General features: G+C 46.2%; 1 protein-coding gene across 1 annotated transcript in view; it reads right to left on the reverse strand.

Moving 5' to 3' along the window:
- DNAH8 (dynein axonemal heavy chain 8) overlaps positions 1–17,188 on the reverse strand; it is a 431,463-nt gene continuing 414,275 nt past the window's right edge. Inside the window, exons 92-93 of the mRNA XM_078055380.1 lie at positions 3,112–3,233; positions 1–311 (exon numbers count right to left, since the gene is read on the reverse strand). Coding sequence (XP_077911506.1) covers positions 24–311; positions 3,112–3,233 — 410 coding nt within the window. The 3' untranslated portion in view covers positions 1–23. The remainder of the gene's footprint in view (positions 312–3,111; positions 3,234–17,188) is intronic.

Raw genomic sequence — 17,188 nt, forward strand, 5'->3', positions numbered from 1 at the left:
GCCCTCAGCAAGTGGAAATGAATTCACTTGATGTCACACAGAAGAGCCACTCCTCTCAGGATCCAGTGATCTGGGGACAAAACCGTTCTCAAATACACCACAGTGATGAAGGTCAAGTCGGTACGCCTGGGCTTCTTGTAAACAGGACACACATAGAGCTTGGGGTCCTTGGGCGCAGCGGGATTAATGGCGAAGATGTGCAGCACAGGCAGCTGCGTGAAGAGCACCTTGGGGGTGGATTCTGTAAGCTTCCCATTCCGTCTGTCCCAGGCGGCTCCATCCATATACAGCCCATAAATATACACACCCTCCTGGAAGAGTCAGGCATAAGGAAATAGGATTTTTGAAAAAAATTAGATGCTGTGAGATGGACATCCATTACTCTAATAAGGGTCGTCAGTTTAGAAAGAAGATATACACCAGTCTTAAAACGCCACTGAAAGAACAAAACAACCACTGGGCACATTGTATTAGTGAAATACTGAGCCCAATTTTCCCCTGTGGCCTATCTTGGGGCCATAAGGGCTGCAGAACTGTTCCCGTTATTGCTTATTTGAGCTTAGGGGTAGCCCGCTGGGGACAACAGACTTAGGCAGCAGAACCAAATCACCTCTACAAGGAGCTAAGTATCATAGAGATCTGGTCTGAGTCAATGTAGGGTCAGAACGAGGAATGGGTTTGGAGCTGGGAGCCACATGGGATCTCAGCCTGTGCCAGCCAAGCCAACCTGCAGCTCTAACCATCTCAGCCGTAGGAGGGAGTGAGAGGTGTGCAGCCGGGCCTGGCGAGCGGGCGAGTCAGAGCGCCCCCAGAGGCCAGGTGTGGTAGAGCTAGCGTAGGCATAAGAGGGACTGGGTGCGTTGGTTCAACAGGGGTGGCAGTCATTCCCTGTTTCTCTTTCACACAAAGGAACCCTGCCCTTGAGCTCTTCACCATTAAATCTGGGGGAAAGACATGAGTTGAATACCAGCACACCCTTGTCATAGGGGCTGCCTGGTGACCAGCACTGAGACTGCGTGAAAGGCCACCCTGGGCTGGGGGGCTTAAGGGTCTTTGTGGAGGAGACGGCTTTGAAGGATGGGCTCCTTGGGGGAAGACAGAGGACAGAGGGCAGACATCCAGGCAGCAGCAATAGTACAAAGATAGGTAGGATAGGTAGGAAAGCCCACGCATTTTATTTAGCAGAGGGTTCAGTGGTTATAAAATAAGTTAGGGCTTGACTGTGGAAGTCTTGATGCCAAAGTGAAGAGTTTGAACTTTACCTTGTAGACCATGGGGAGCCATAGAACATATATTCAGTAAGAAAGAAAGGCTAGAGGGAATCACGGGGAGACTCTGATAATCACGTAAGCCCATAAGATATATCTATGTAGAAGATGGTGACCATTTTTCCTTTCCAATGAGGAGTAGGTAAGGGGAAGCAAATGTAGATTATAATAAAAGAGAGTGAGATTAATTGCAAAGTGTTTTCTAGAATCCTCTCATGTGAGCTAAGAGTATGAGGACCATATTTTTTGAACCCAAACCTAAAGTACATGGTTTGACAGTAAGACCAGGAGCAATCCCAGAAAATCAGGACATATGATTACTATCATTGCCAATGGGTGACAATTACTGTATGAACGACACAACCATTCAGGTAGCATCCAACAGTAAACTGTACTCCTTTTAGGTTCCTTTTCATCTCAGAACTCTACAAAGTCATAGTTAGAAGGTGTAGCGGGCTGAAAAGTATCCCCCCTGAAAAGTCATGTCCACTTAGAACCTCTGAACGTGACCATGTGGAAATAGGGCCTTTGCAGATGGAATTAGCTAAGGTCATATTGGATTAAAGTGGGCTCTAAACCCTATATGACTGGTGTTCTTGTGAGAAGAGGAGGGGTCACACAGAGACACGCAGAGAGAAGAAGGTCAGGTGACAATGGAGGCGGAGGCTATAAGCCAAGGAACACCAAGGACTACCTGCAACCATCAGAAGCTGAGAGAGACACACGGAACAGATTCCTTCTCCCCACCCCTCCCACCCCACCCTGAGCCTTCAGAAGAAACCAACTCTGCCAATACCTTGATCTCAGACTTCCGGCCTCCTGACCTCTGAGGAAAGAAATTTCTGTTTTAAGCCCCCCAGTTTGTGGTACTTGGTGGCAGCTGCCTTAGGAAACGAGTACATAGCTTGGTGCCAGGAAATAGGGTGCTGCCCTGACAAATACCTCAGACGTGGAAGTGACTTTGGAATTGCATAATTCTAAAGGGAAAATGCTGGAAGAATTTTGAGGGGCATGATTGAAATAGCCTAGGGTTGCCTTGAATGGAGAGGTTGCTGGTGGAAATGTGGAGGTTAAGTGTGTTTCTGGTGGGCTGGCAGACAGAAATGAGGACCAGGATATTGGACACTGGAAGTGGCCTTGCTGTAAGTGACCCTTGCTTCAAGTGGCAGAAAGGGCCAGAACTTGGAATTCATCTGGCCCAGTCCTCTTCCTTGACAACTGAGGGAATGAAAATCAGAGAAAGGAAAAATGAGGCTGATGTATTGAATAGGGAGTCCTAAATGATTCCAGTTGATCCTCAAAACCGTCTTTCACGAGGTTGAATCATCATCCTTATTTCACAGATGAGGAAGTTGAGGCTCAAAAAGTTAAAGAACTTTCCCAAGTTCACAGAGCAGGTCAGTGTCCAAGCAGTGGCTCCCAACGGCATCTGCTTACCTTGGGGCCCCCCACTCTGCCCCCTTCCGGGTGTCCCTCCACCCAGGGTCCCGCAGCTAGCAGGGGGCACTGCTGGAACTGGCCCCAGAGCTCAGGACTGCAGGTACTGTTGGTTTCCACCGCGCCCGACCCTTGTCCAGTCTGTAAGCAGCCCACAGCAGGAGCCGGAGATGTGTGGAAAACCCATTTTTAGCAAACACAAGTGTAACTTGAAATTATAAAGACATGCTCTCTGGGGAGTTCCAGTGCTTGTCATTAAATCCCACTCCGGCATTGAGGTCTCTTGGTGAGGACCAAGGAAACCCCAGCTACAAAGCCAATGGACTTAACTGAAGCACTCATGGGTCAGTGTCAAGCAGAATTTGAGCTTTTAACCCAGGTTCCAGAACTGCCCAGTGGCGCCTACCACAGGTGGCGATGTGATCTCCTCCTTGGTCTGCCGCAGAACTTCATTGTGGATGGTCACGGAGTCCAGGGCCCAGCCTTTGTGGGCACGAGTCACTTCTTGCCTCATTGCTGTGAGGAAGCCTGAAAAAAAGAAAAGAGGATCCCTATGTCTTGGTGCAGTCCACTCGAGAAACAGGAAGGGAGCAGTGCCACGTGCAAGTTGCTTACCAATCTCCAAATGCATGCCCTCCCAAGAGGAGTTGAGATTGAACCTCAGGGGCATATTTCTTCTTGTGTTTTGTTTCTATGGGGACCTGCAATGAGCTGGGTATTCCTTGCTGGCTGACAGCAGGAAAGCAGCACCCTTTCTGCCTCAGACAGACCCTTGGTTTGAAATTCTCTCCTGGGGTTTCAACCATTCAAGTGTCTAAAGATTGTAACCCAGGCCGAGCTCAGAGTCTCTATTTGAAAACACGCTATTTAGGAACAAGACTGGAATGGTAAATATCCTGAGATCAGCATTCCAATGAAAACTCGAATCGAGCCATTATCAAGCTTCTATTTACTATAATGGAACAATTTCATTTTGTCTAAGGAAACGAGGCATAATGCCAAAATGGAAAACCCAACTTTCAATTTGATCAAACAGAGCAATCACACTGGAAAGGAAAGCTATGTGTTTTAATGTGCATAATGCAGTTATTTTAAGGCAATACGTGGCTCCAGATATTGGGGTCTTTCTTTACACTTAATATGCTGTTCAGTTCCATAAGAGAAGTCTTTGAAGAGTAGCAATTATGTTAGAAACTAGGCCCTAAACTTCAAATGGACTTCAAAACCTTAGGAAGATTTATCTGTGACCTCTATATTACATTTGGCTACCATGTTAATAGTGAAAATTATGAGACTCTTGACTCACGATCATGAGTAAATTTTGGAATATGTATGTCCCCGCTCCTCCCAGTGAGATCTGAGAACGATTATGCACAAACCAGCACATCAGTGAGAATATTTTATCAAGTTTGACTGGGATTAGAAGGAAGAGAAAAAGTTGCAAGGCACTGAGTTACTATCCCTCAAAGCTGGAAAGAAAGAACAGGCCCCTAGCCTGGCTGAACGAGAGAGTCAAGTTCTTCTGGTTCCCAAGTCCCTTCCTAGATATTAGACAGCTGGGGAGGCATTCATTTATTCATTCATTTATTCATTCGTTAAACTTATCAGGCGTGGCCACCGTGTACCAGGCAGTGCTCTGGATGGGATGACCACAAAGATGAAAAGGCCATCCATCGACCCCGCATTCCAGGAGCTCAGTCTAGAAGGAATGTGGAGGAAGACACAATGTTGTTATGAGCAGAGGTGTGAACAAAATAAACCACTCGGGAAGACAGCTCAAGGAAGGCTGAGTCGAGAAGATGAAGTTGAAGGTGACTCTTGCAAGATACGTAGGAGTTTGCCGGATGGGACAATTCCAGTTAGATGAAAAGCGTGTGCAAAAAACACGGAGGTCTAGGCGAAACGTGAGGCAACGTTGGCAGATAAGGTTAGCACGAAGGTAGAGGCGGGACTTTTCAGGGTTAGAGTTTGGACTTGATTTTGTGGCTAGTGGGAAGCCACTGAATATTTAGAGTAGGCAAATGATTTGGTTATATTTGCATCCTATAAGGTGTACTCAGAGTGCTCTCTAAAACAGGATTTGCGTGCTAAAGAAGAATGCTTGCATTAATCCAAAAGGTCAATCAACCAGAGTAGCTGATTGTAGGGCTTTTATATGTGATTCTTTTTTTTTTTTTGTCTTTTAAAGATTTTATTTATTTATTTGAGAGAGAGAAAGAGAGAGGGAGAGAGAGAGCACGCACACAGAGAGAGAAGGAGAAGCCGGCTCCCCGCTGAGCAGGCAGCATGATGCGGGACTTGATCCCAGGACCCTGAGATCATTACCTGAGCCCAGGACTCTGGGATCATGACCTGAGCCAAAGGCAGATGCTTAACCGACTGAGCCACCCAGGCGCCCCTGTAGGTGATTCTTATAAAGCTATAGTTTCACAAAACTGAGAGGGCCTTGTAGTAAAGGAAGATTTTATGACACCAAAAGTTCACTACAGGGGCCAGGAAACGGTGCAAGTTTGCCTGAGAGCAATTGCTGGTCAGGGCCTCTCCGTACTCCATCCTTGGAGTCACTTGTAGTGATTTGATCAGCATGTGATTATGTTGACCTCAGTGTTCAATACTGGGGATCCCACACTCTAGTAGTAAAACAAACATTTGTGCATTTGCCAGTCGGTGGTGTATGACTGTTAGGGGAGGGAGGTCATCGAGAGGATGTGACCACCTATGAGCTGCACCCAGGCAATCAGAGACTCCACTTCCTTCCCTGTTTTTGGAACCTGCAGCCCTCTGCCTTCCTGCCTCCCAGAAGCTGCTCAAGAACATAGCCTGGAGATGATGTGGTATTGAGACCCTCTGGATGGTGTTTGTGCCTGAACCCAGTGAAGGCCTCTAGATAAACCTTTATATTTGGTGGGTGGGTGTGACGATCTACTCCTCTCGTGGAGGCCCGAGACAAGCCTCATGTATAAATCCCCTTGCTTATTAAACCTGCCACCTACCATCCTGGAGTGGCCTACCTCTTTCTTGGGTCTCTCTCTGCCCTCCAAGGAAGGGGGCCAGTTTCAGATTTCACCAGGGAAACTTCCAAGAAGGTTGCAAACCAATAACTGGCGAGCCTGCCAGGAGACCAAAGAAACCGGCCTTGGGAAAGGCATCCAAGGGAAAAATCCTGCGTTGACCACCAACCTCTACGTGGGGAGGGGTGGCCTGTATGTCAGAGGCTTGTGAACCACCGCATGCATACAGGGGCACCCCAGAAACGCTGGCCCATTTAATGCGCTTCTTTGAGAAACTGTGCCTAATGCACTGTGGGAAAGAGAATGCCTGGCAAAGTGATGAGAGGGAAGGAGGGGTGTTGTGGGGATTGAGTGTGAAATGGACAAAACACCCTGCCATCCCAGTACAAAGGAATGCAAAAGCACAGCAATCGCAACCCCAGCCAGTGGGGCAGCCCCAGTTCAGGAAACGTTCATGATGAGAGAGTATACTCCCATTGAGCTTATTTTTTTTTTTTTTTTTAAGATTTTATTTATTTATTTGACAGAGAGAGACATAGCGAGAGAGGGAACACAAGCAGGGGGAGTAGGAGAGGGAGAAGCAGGCTTCCCCGCCGTGCAGGGAGCCCGATGTGGGGCTCGATCCCAGGACCCTGGGATCACGACCTGAGCCGAAGGCAGACGCTTAACGACTGAGCCACCCAGGCGCCCCCTCCCATTGAGCTTATTGATACAGCTGCCAAGTTCCAGCAAAAGGCCAAGAAAAGTACCCAAGCATGGTTAGTGCAGCTATGGGATACAGGGGGCCATGGCATTCCTCTGCCTGGTCAGGTGGCAGAAAATATGAGCAACATCTCCACACACCCTGCCCTCCAGCAGTGCCGGCATGGTGCTCGGTGGGGAGGGCTGGTTTGAGGTACGCATTCCCTTACAGATTGGACTGTTCTAGCCTGCAGGGAGGCTTGCCCAAGGAAGGTGACCTCCCTGGGAAGATGGGACCCTGGAAATCTGTAGACGAGGTACAACAAATTCTTAGGGAGTTGGGAATGACATAGGCCATCTACACCCCCATCTTTGCAGGGCCTGATCGGGCCACATTCACTGCAGGAAAGAAAGCCAAGATACTCTAGCCTGTCCCCAGCATCTGGTGCGGGACGCTGATCCACACTAAACCCAGTTGTGGGGCAAGATATTATGGTGTTGGGAAATCCATTGCTGATCTGGGGGAAACTGACAGATCCTGGGATCTGGTATGGGCTGTGGGATAGACCCAAGACAGAGAGGGAGCTCAGAAAGTCAAAAGGCTATCCCAGTCAGCTATAAAGGGTAGAGTAAAATTAGCCCAGATGCAAATGTGGTTTAGCCTCATTGCTGCAGGGACCAAACCTGAACAGATAGACCAATAACCTGTGGAAACTATGGGGAAGTCTTGAAACTTGAACAACAATTTGGACCCACCCAATCTTCCCCTACCAGCAGAGGCCTCAGGGGTACAGTCTTATTCGGGGTGGGTGCCTCCTACGCCCAGGGTATTGTTGGATGCAGTCCAAGAGTGCTTCTGGGTGAGGACCACTGCAGGTGATCAGAGGACTCATGTTGAGTTCACGACTCACCTGTCCCCCAGGAATAAACAAAAGTGGCGGCTCTGGTGGATATTGGAGTTAAAGGTACTCTACGACGTGGTAAACCTCAGAAGTTTCCTGGACCCTCAGTGTCATCAATGATTATGGAGGGCAAACAATTATGATCAGGATGGTCCTACTGACCCTGCAAATTGGGTGTTCTACCCCCAAGAATGTGAGGTTTTTTTTTTTTTTCTCTCCAATACCAGAAAACATGGTGGACACTAATATCCTACAAGGTCAAACTGCAGAACTCTATTGGTGACTTCTGCTCCAGCTTACAGTAATCAAAGCAGTGCTGAGGGAAAATGCCAACTGGGAACCCCTAAGCCTGCCATTCACCCTGAAAAGAGGTAGCTGTCAAACAGTATCAATTGCCTGAGGATGCAGAAGGAGATAGGAGAAACTATCCAAGAACTGCCCTGAGTGGGTGTTGTATGCTGTGCCCACAGTACTCTCAAGAGCTTGCTCTGGTGGGTAAAAAAGCCAGGTGGCTTGTGGCAGATGATGGTGGACCTGCCAAAAATCACACGAGGTAGTGCCTCCCTATTCAATATGCAGCTGTGCCCCACATTGCCACCATCTTAGATATCTTGGTCATGGTCTTAGGCATTTACTATGCTGTGCTGGATGTAACAAATGTTTTTCTCAGTAGACCGCTGGCCACTGGGTCACAGGATCAAATTGGCCTCCACGTGGGAGGGGCAGCAATGGACCTTTCAAGTGCTTCCCCGAGGTGACCTTCACAGCCCCACTATATGGCATGGCATGGTAGTCCAAGACCTGTCCCTGTCCTCCTTCCCCACATCAGTAAAATGGGCCCATTACACTGAAAATAGAATGTTGACATGTGAAGATTTGTTTCTGCGGCAGGACACTCTGCAGGCTTTGCTGGAACATTTGGGGGAGAAGATGAGCAGTGAACCCACAGAAAATTAAAGGCCCAGGCACTGCTCTAAGGTTTTGACAGTCGTTGGGTGGGGTAAGCAGCATCTTGCCCCAGTAGTTGTGATTGATAAGGGCAAGCTCATCCAACCCTCTTGAACGTGAAAGAGGTATAAGACTTTGTGGAGATTTGGGGGTTTGGAGGACTTTTATTCCCCACCCAGCATGGTGCCTCTGTCCCTTATACTTCCTGACAAGGAAGGGGCATATGTGGGACGGGGGTCAGAGCAGCAAGCCACTTTTGAGAAGATAAAAATACTAGTGAAGCAGACAAAAGCTCTGGGCATCTCCTAACCAGTACTACCACTTGCGTTAGATATGTCTGTGACTCCAGGAGGTCTGGGTACAGAGCTCCTCCAGCTAGAGCTTCTCATGCAGGAGAGGCGGAACTCAAAGTGGTCTGGCTGGTCATTACTCATGAGCCCTGACCTTTAACCCTTTGCATTGACACTTGGGTTTTTCTTCTCTCTCTCTCTCTTTTAAAGATTTTATTTATTTATTTTAGAGAGAGAGAGAGAGCATGTGAGTAAGGGGAGAAACAGAGGAAGGAGCAGAGTGGGGAGCAGAAGGGGAGGGAGAGGGAGATAACCTCCAGAAAACTCTGTGCTGAGCACAGAGCCCAATGCGGGGCTCAATCCCATGACCCTGAGATAATGATGACCTGAGTGAAAACCAAGAGTTGGAGGCTTAATCAGCTGGGCCACCCAGGTGCTTCAACACTTGGGCTGTTCTAAAGGGATTAACTCTATCGCTTGGACAACGGGAAGCCGAGGGGTGAATGATAATGAGTAGGCCATTGTGGGGTCAAGATGTATGGGGGGCACCATTTTGGTTCATCTGCCAGAGCCTGAGGCCATCCTCACTGTCTTCCACATCCTGGCTCATAAGGCACTGACAAGCCCTGTCAATCAAGAAACTGATGTTCTAGCTCAGACATAAGCCCTAGCAACTGGCCCTTCAGTAGATATAGCAGATTGGGTGCATAGGAAGAGCATCCACCATTGCATTGAGGTGGGATGGCATATTGACAAAGATGCCAACCAGATCGCTCTTGAAATACAGTGGCTTGGTTAATGGAGTAACAGCATGTCCTGTGTGTTCTAAACAATGCCCAAGGTAACTTTTAAAGGAGTCTGGGACCATCCACCAGAGTTCCCAACCAGCAAGGGATTGGAAAATTCATTATATTGGCCCCTCACTCTGAGTGAAAATTCTAAATATGCCTTCGTTTGTGTAGATATCACATCTGGCCTAACCCAAGCAGGCTACCACAATTAGGGGACTAGAGAAGCTAAGTAGTATGTATGGATACCCTCATTGACTAAGACAGTGATCAGGGGTCACATTCCAAAGGTCATGATGTGCAGGACTGGGCAAAAGCACACGACATTGCATGGCAGCTCCATCTCCCCTAGAACCCACAAGCAGCATGTTGGGGAGGTGGGTGAAAGGACACCTGGAATATTAAAGCAGCAGATTAAATTAGTAATAGGTAAAACTACCTTGGCCCATGAGCTACAGTACACTCCGGCTTTAATACACTTGAATGACCCATGAGTAGGGCCTGTTGCCCTCTATGCCAGACTGGGGACCCCTGCCAAGGTCCTCAATCCCATAAAGGTATGGAAGTTGCAGGAAACAGCCACTGCCCCAGCTCTCACTGTGGATCAACATGCTATGCTGCTGAGAACACCAAGCCCCACCATGCCTGGAAAAGGAGTTACATACTGGAAATTGCAATGGGATGTCCTGCTGGGATAGGTGTTACTTTGCACCCATGGATGAGGGGGATCTACCCAATCTTCACTGGGATCCCACTGTCCTGCTGCAAGCCAGGCCTGTTCAAATGCACTATGCCTGAAATGGAACATGCATCACTGAAAGAGGGGAGAAAGTGGGTGTCCTGGTCTGGCATATCCCACCCCCAGTCCATCTGCTCATGCCTGACGGGGCTGTCTCCCTCAACCAACATGGATGGTATGCGCAACCAGGTCAAGTTCCTAAATCTGCCAGTTTCCTTCTCCTCAAGGCCAGGTGGATAAGTAGTTTTCCACTGGTACAATCGTTTGGCCACAGTCTTTGTCTCTCCATTGGCCTGAAGGACATTCTAGCACACACAGAAGCCCTTACTAAATCCATTCAGCAAGCCTTGAATGATAGCCAACAGAACCTGTCCTTACCAAACACTGAAACGTCTCTGCTGAGAAAAATTGTCTTCCAAAACAGGATGGGGCCTTGGACATTATTACTGCCTCACAAGGAGGCACCTCTGCCATTATCCAAATAGAAAGTCTTGTGTTCATTCCTGATGAGTCTGCTAATGTATCATCTTTATTAAAGCACACGAGGACACCAGTGAATGGCCCGGGTAATCCAAATCCCAGCCCAGGGGACTTAATAAATCAGTAGTTTGAGCCATGGAGCTCTTGGTGGAGAAAGTTGTGACTAATTTTGGGATCATTGTCTTAATCTGTGTTTTCTCTTGCATGTGTCCATACTGTTGCTGTGGCATCTGCCTGCCGTGTAGCCGATGGCTGCCCAAAGAACCTCCTCTATGCTAGTGAAACCCCTTGCTGACGTCTCAGGTCTGTTGCAGAAGAGGGGGGCCCAGGAGATTATAAGAGCTGGTCACAGAGTGTTGGGGGAGGTTATCAAGAGGACATGGCCACCAGCTGACCCATGAGCTTCACCCAGGCAATGGAAGAATCCTCCCTACCTCTCCTGTCCTTGAAATGTATGTTCCACTTGCCTTTCCTGTTCCCAGAGTCTGCCCTATGGACATAGCCTGTAGTCTACCCTACGCACAATGGTGATGTGTTGTTGAGGCCATCTGGATGGTATACGGGCCTGGACTCAGTTAAGTCCTCTACGTAAACTTTTAACATTTGGCAGGTGGGTACAGAGATCTATTCAGCTTGTGGCCACCCAAGATAAGCCTCTTATAAGTAAGTACCCTTACTTATAAAACCTGCCACATACCAATCTGGAGTGGTCTGCCTCTTCCTATAGTCTCTCCCTGCCTTCCGCATATGGGGGTTGGTTTCAGATACACCTGGGAAGCTCCCCAGAAAGTTGTAAACCAACAATGACCAAACAAATATATACAATTCTTTCTTGTAAGTCCCTCCATGAATGTCATTTTCATCATTCAACACTAAGTGTGCCTCCACGTGGCATATTAGACACTGTGATTCCAAGTAGAGTAGTTGGAATTCAATTGACCCTATTTTGTGATATTTTAAAATTCATCCCTGATCTATGAATCTACAAGGTCATAATGCCCAAGACATGAATCTTGGTCTTAACTGTCCATCTGCACAAATTGAATAATTGAATTTTTTTCTAACATTTTAAATTCCAACTAAATTGTAAATTTAACCTCTTTCCATATGGCATTGACATAGGTGCCAGATGATGAATGCCAGGACAATGACATAGGTGCCAGATGATGAATGAGCGGGATTGTCTCTCATGTAACATGCAACATGTAACATGTAACATGCCGGCTTTGAAGACTTAGCCATTGTCAGAAAGCTCTGAAAACCTCGAGAGCAATTAGGGAGAGAGCATCTCCTATCTTCTCCCTGCTGGGGGATATGCATGATGTTGTCTAGTTTACGTGAGCAGTACACCTCCTAATTTAGGTAACACTCTTAGTATGCTGGTAGATGGAATCTAGAACAGAGATCACCTTGAGCTGTCAAGAAAGGAAAAGGTTAAATAAATATATTTGAGGCCTGAGAGTGGAGGGTAGGGAACTGTTCCATGGGCCATTCTCACCCAGAGAACATGGAGAAGATACATAGTTTCTCAAGTCTTGATAGTTTTGCTTTGGCTTCCTGAAAAGAAAAACATGATCTTGTGGAATTCAAACTACAGTAAATCCACTGAATTGTTCATTATTGAATTTAAAAAAATGAATGACCATCTTTCTTGTAGACTAATATCAAGGCTAATAGAATCAAAATCTGTGTTTTCTGAAGCCTGTATAATTTAAAAGACTATTGATACATTTTTCTTTATAAAAACTTGAAAAGCAGTACTTTTGTCCTGGCACCAATTTAGTTTTAATAATTCTTAAACAAAATTTCAATCATCAGTGCTGGAAAAGTGATTCATGCATTCATATGTTTGACTCTGAAGTGAGAAACAAAAAGTTGGGGAGTTGGGGAAAGTCTTCACCAATAATCTTCTGTTCATGAGATTTAACCACCCATATGGAAATGGGTGATTTGACTATTCAAACATCTGAGTTGCATGTGGTCCAAATGAGATGTTTTGAAAAAAATTTTTTCCCTTCAAACTCATACAGCACAATGAAATCTTAAAACACTTGTCAAGTCTGTTCTTTAAAAAATTCACTATTAGGCTGGGGTTATACTTTGGAAATTCAGGTCTAAAGTAACACTTGTTATGTCTTCATTCCTATAATAGTAGTAACCCAAATTTCAGCAAACTAATTACTGTTGTTTGACTTGTGTAGTCAGTTGGCTTAAAGAAAGCTGTAGAGTTCAAGTATCACTTCAAACAAGGCCTAAGAAAAGCCGAAAGAAATAACTAATCAGGAAGGTTTCTTGTCTCAATTTGATCAGGAGGAGGTTGGCATTCTGTAGTAATAGTCCTGTCGGCCATTTTTTTCCTTTAAAAAATGAACCAGTCCTTATGTAATGGGCCTTAGGTTGGACAGTATTTCCTGTCTTATTAGTTACCAAGCCTCCCAGTAGCATCTCCAAAGATGAGGAGAAATGATGTTCCTGCCACAAGTGTATGACAGGCAGTTTTCCCCCCAAATGAGAAGCAAATGGAGTTCATTAGTAAGTTAAATAAAGGTCAGAAATCATTAAACAAAGATGGGGTTGATCCACCCAGTTGAATAAAAAGGCACCAGGCACCTCTCCTGATGCTTTGCTAGATGCTGTAAGGTGGGGGAATCTTAAGCTTGGCTGAAAATTAAAAATATCTGGGAAGCCTTTAAAACTCCCGATTCCCAGGCCACAACCCAGATCAATAAAATCAGAGGTGGGACCCCAGAATCAGCATTGTTTCAAGGCAGGGCTTCTTCAACTTTCATGTTCATAGGTATCAGCTGGGGAAAGAGCTCGTATTAAAACACACATTATGGGGCCCCTGAGTGGCTCAGTCATTAAGCGTCTGCCTTCGGCTCAGGTCATGGTCCCAGGGTCCTGGGATCGAGCCCCGCATCGGGTTCCCTGCTCGGCAGGAAGCCTGCTTCTCCCTCTCCCACTCCCCCTGCTTGTGTTCCTTCTCTCACCGTGTCTCTCTCTGTCAAATGAATAAATAAATAAAATCTTTAATAAATAAATAAATAAATAAAACACACGTTATGATTCAGTAGGTAGGTCAAGGGTGGGGGCCTGAGATTCTTCATTTATATCAAGCTCCCAGGTAATAACAACGCTATTGGCTGGTGGACCACATACTGGGTAGCAAGTCTAAGGCCTAGCTTCTTTACACATTAGAATGACCAAGGGAGCTTTTAAGAAAACTAATTGTACAGACTCTACAGGCCTCATCACCAGAGGTTCTGATATAATTGGTCTGGAGCCCCAGGCATTACTATATATTAAAAGTTTCCCAGGTGATTCAATTGTAGAGGCAGGGCTGAGAACCACTGCTCTGTAAAAAGATCTGCACAGCGGGCTACTGACAGTTCACTGACCCACATTTGTTTTAAGAACAAATTTGACAAGTAGGAACAGAAATGCCTCACACTACAAGCAAAATATTAGGAAGGCTGTCAGTAGTACGAGCAGACTCCTTCCACAGCCCCCTGAGGCACACCTGTTCTCTGTGATGTTGGTAATCCAGGACATGGTTGGCTCCAACAGAACCTGAGTACAAGTGAGAAACCTGGGGCTAATTCTGGCGTCTGCTTAATCCACCACATCTCATGTGCCAAAATGTTAATTCCCTGAACTGCGCTATCTTCTCTATGTGCTACTTTAGGCTTCCTTTCCCTTGCCCCAACCAAACCTTTCCATTGTTCCCTCTGGAGTGGTTTGATGGTTAACCAACTCTCCCATTTTTCCACCTCTTCACAGAACAATCTCTCCATCTTCTTCCTCTTAAGAGGAGCCTTGCTCAACTCTAAAGACACAGTCCTTCCCAGTTGTCCCTTCATTCTTTCTGAGAATCTCTGGTGCTCTGACAAGCACATCCTCTGGCCACATGCCCCCAATACTATCTGCCCCCATTCATGGAGCATCCTCCATCATCTGGGCTTCTTCAGCCTCCATTCAGGATCTTGACCTGAATTCCCTGACCTCATCATTTCTGAAGACCTCTTGAACTTCACCTTTTCTTCACTTCTTTCCTATGTAGTCTAGATCCATTCTTTTTATCATTTTCCCAGCAAAACACCAACCCGAGATGAATCCAAATGTCCCCCTTCCTACACCTATTCCAGGCTGCCAAACAATAGTCAGACCATTACACAGTTGCCACTAGACTTGATGGGATTCTCAAAACCATTCAGCAATCTTTCCTTGTCCCCCTCAGTAGCCCACTTTCTCAAACATCTGCCATTCTCCTTAAATCTCTCCTCCGACACTTTCTTGCTCCTGAGATCACTTTGCCTCCTTCTTCAAGGAGAAAATAGAAGGTGTCAGATGGGGACCCCCTTAACTTCTTGCCATCAAACTGACAAACTCACTTGACCTACACATTTTCCTCCCTTATTACTCTTACTACAATGGGTATGGTGTCCCTCCACCTGTTTGGAGTACATCCCTCCACTTGGGAGCCAGCCCCTCTTTGCCTCTTTTACCCCTCTCTGTTATCTTTGCACTCTCACTCTATCTCTCTCTCTCTCCTGGCTTCTTCCCACGTGTATTTGAATAGATTCAAGCCTCTCCTATCATTACAAGAAGAAAAAAAAGAATCCTTTCTTCTTACAACCACTCCTCCAACTTGCTTCTCCTCTTCAAAGCCAAATTTCTTGAGACAATTATCCTTCTTGTCTATACTCTCTGTCTCTCCATTTCCTGTTTCACTCACTCACCTTGAAGTCTGACTCCTCCACTTTCCCATCCACTCCACTGACACACTTCCTTTGACAACAGTCCCCTTATTGATAAAGCCATCTGGGGGTGCCTGGGTGGCTCAGTCGTTAAGTGTCTGCCTTCGGCTCAGGTCATGATCCCAGGGTCCTGGGATCAAGCCCCGCATCGGGCTCCCTGCTCGCGGGAAGCCTGCTTCTCCCTCTCCCCCTCCCCCTGCTTGTGTTCCCTCTCTCGCTGTGTATCTCTCTGTCAAATAAATAAATAAAATCTTTAAAGAAAAAAAGCCATCTGACCACTTTTGGTCCCATCTTACTTGACCTCTGGTAACATCTGTCACTACTTTCTACTTTCCCCTCTTGTCTGCCACCACAGTAGGCTTTCCAAGTTTCCCTCTTCCAAGCTGTTTGGATGTGAGAGGACCATTCACAAGAGTTGGGTGATCTGGAGCATGGTGATACACAAGCAAATGTAGCAGAATCTTGATAAGGATGGTTTAGGAGGAAGATGACCAGATAGTAGTACTGGTGAGGTTCCAGGAGGATGGAATATTCTATACTGGCAGTTGGAAGTGAAGAGCCAGAATCTTAAACCAGGACTTTGGATGAGTTAGTCATAAGTAGACATAAATAGTTTCATCTGTGAGAATAGCTGATGTCATCCATGTTGGTACCAGGCCAAGGGCAGAACTTGCTTGAGAAGAGCCTACAATGTAGACCGAGAAGCAGTCCTAGGAGAGGTAGGAGGAGAACCAAGGAAGGTAATGGATGAAAGCCAAGGTGTGAAAGAATTTCCAGAATTGGCATTCTAGCATAGTTAAGGGGAATGAAGTTGGCAAGGAGGTCACTAGATTTGGTAGCCTTGCAGAAAGCAATGATGAGTCTGGCCAGATTACCAGGGATTTGACAGTTGGTAAGGAAGATAACCATGTGCAGAAACTAGAATTATAAAGGATGTAGTTGTGACTAAAGCCAGGTGCACCTAAGCCCCTCCCACATGAAGGCAAGGAAGACAGGTTGTTACTCAATCTGAAGGCATTTCTAGGATGTCCACAGTCCTCCTATCATTCTGTTTGAGGACAGAGCAGGTAAGTGCTATCACTCAGATAGAGGTTTAGAACCCTGAGGTTCACCTGGCTTCCCTCAGATGTTCCACAAACAGTAGCTATGGGGCATGCTTAGGATTGTTGTGGGATTAGAAGAAATCATCCAGTCCCTTTTAATCCCAAAGTTCTATTAACTCTTGGTATATTTCCCATCCAACAAACATAAGGCTTTTATAAGACAAGCATTCAGAGAGTGCTGCTAGTTGATGACGTTGCCGTGAAAACAAGTACATAAGCAAGAGATTGTAGATGATTTTTACTGTAACAAAAGATAACAGGACAAAAACTAACCATCCCCTTGCTTCAGCAAAATCCTCTCTGAAAATCCTGATTTGCACTAGTATATAAGTTGTCACTGATATCTGCTATGACAGACTGACATGGTTGTTGAGACACTGAAGAGAAAACAGAAAACTAATGCAAATTGGCATCCAATTGGCATCAAGCTCCAGATTGAGTTACGCATTTGGAGAATAATGATACTGCATGGTTCAATCTCCTATAGAGGTGTGAGGCCTGGAGAGCACATTCAGCCCCTGCATTAGCAGCATGTGAATCATACCTAACGTCAAATGGTAAAGCATGGCTATCAAGAGGTTTTGCGAGGTGGTCAAGACCCACTTGAAGTCAGGCTCATAATTCATAGTCCACACTTACACCACAGACACACACACACAAATTAGAATCAATCATGTGTGCATGATGCTCTGAAAAGTTACACCTGTGGGAACCAGAGACCAAACAAATCCTTCAAGAATCCTGAGAAGCACAATCTTAAACAATATGTGAACATGTGTATCAA

This window comes from Halichoerus grypus, chromosome 9 (assembly GCF_964656455.1).
Source record: "Halichoerus grypus chromosome 9, mHalGry1.hap1.1, whole genome shotgun sequence".
NCBI classification, from domain to species: Eukaryota; Metazoa; Chordata; class Mammalia; order Carnivora; family Phocidae; genus Halichoerus; species Halichoerus grypus.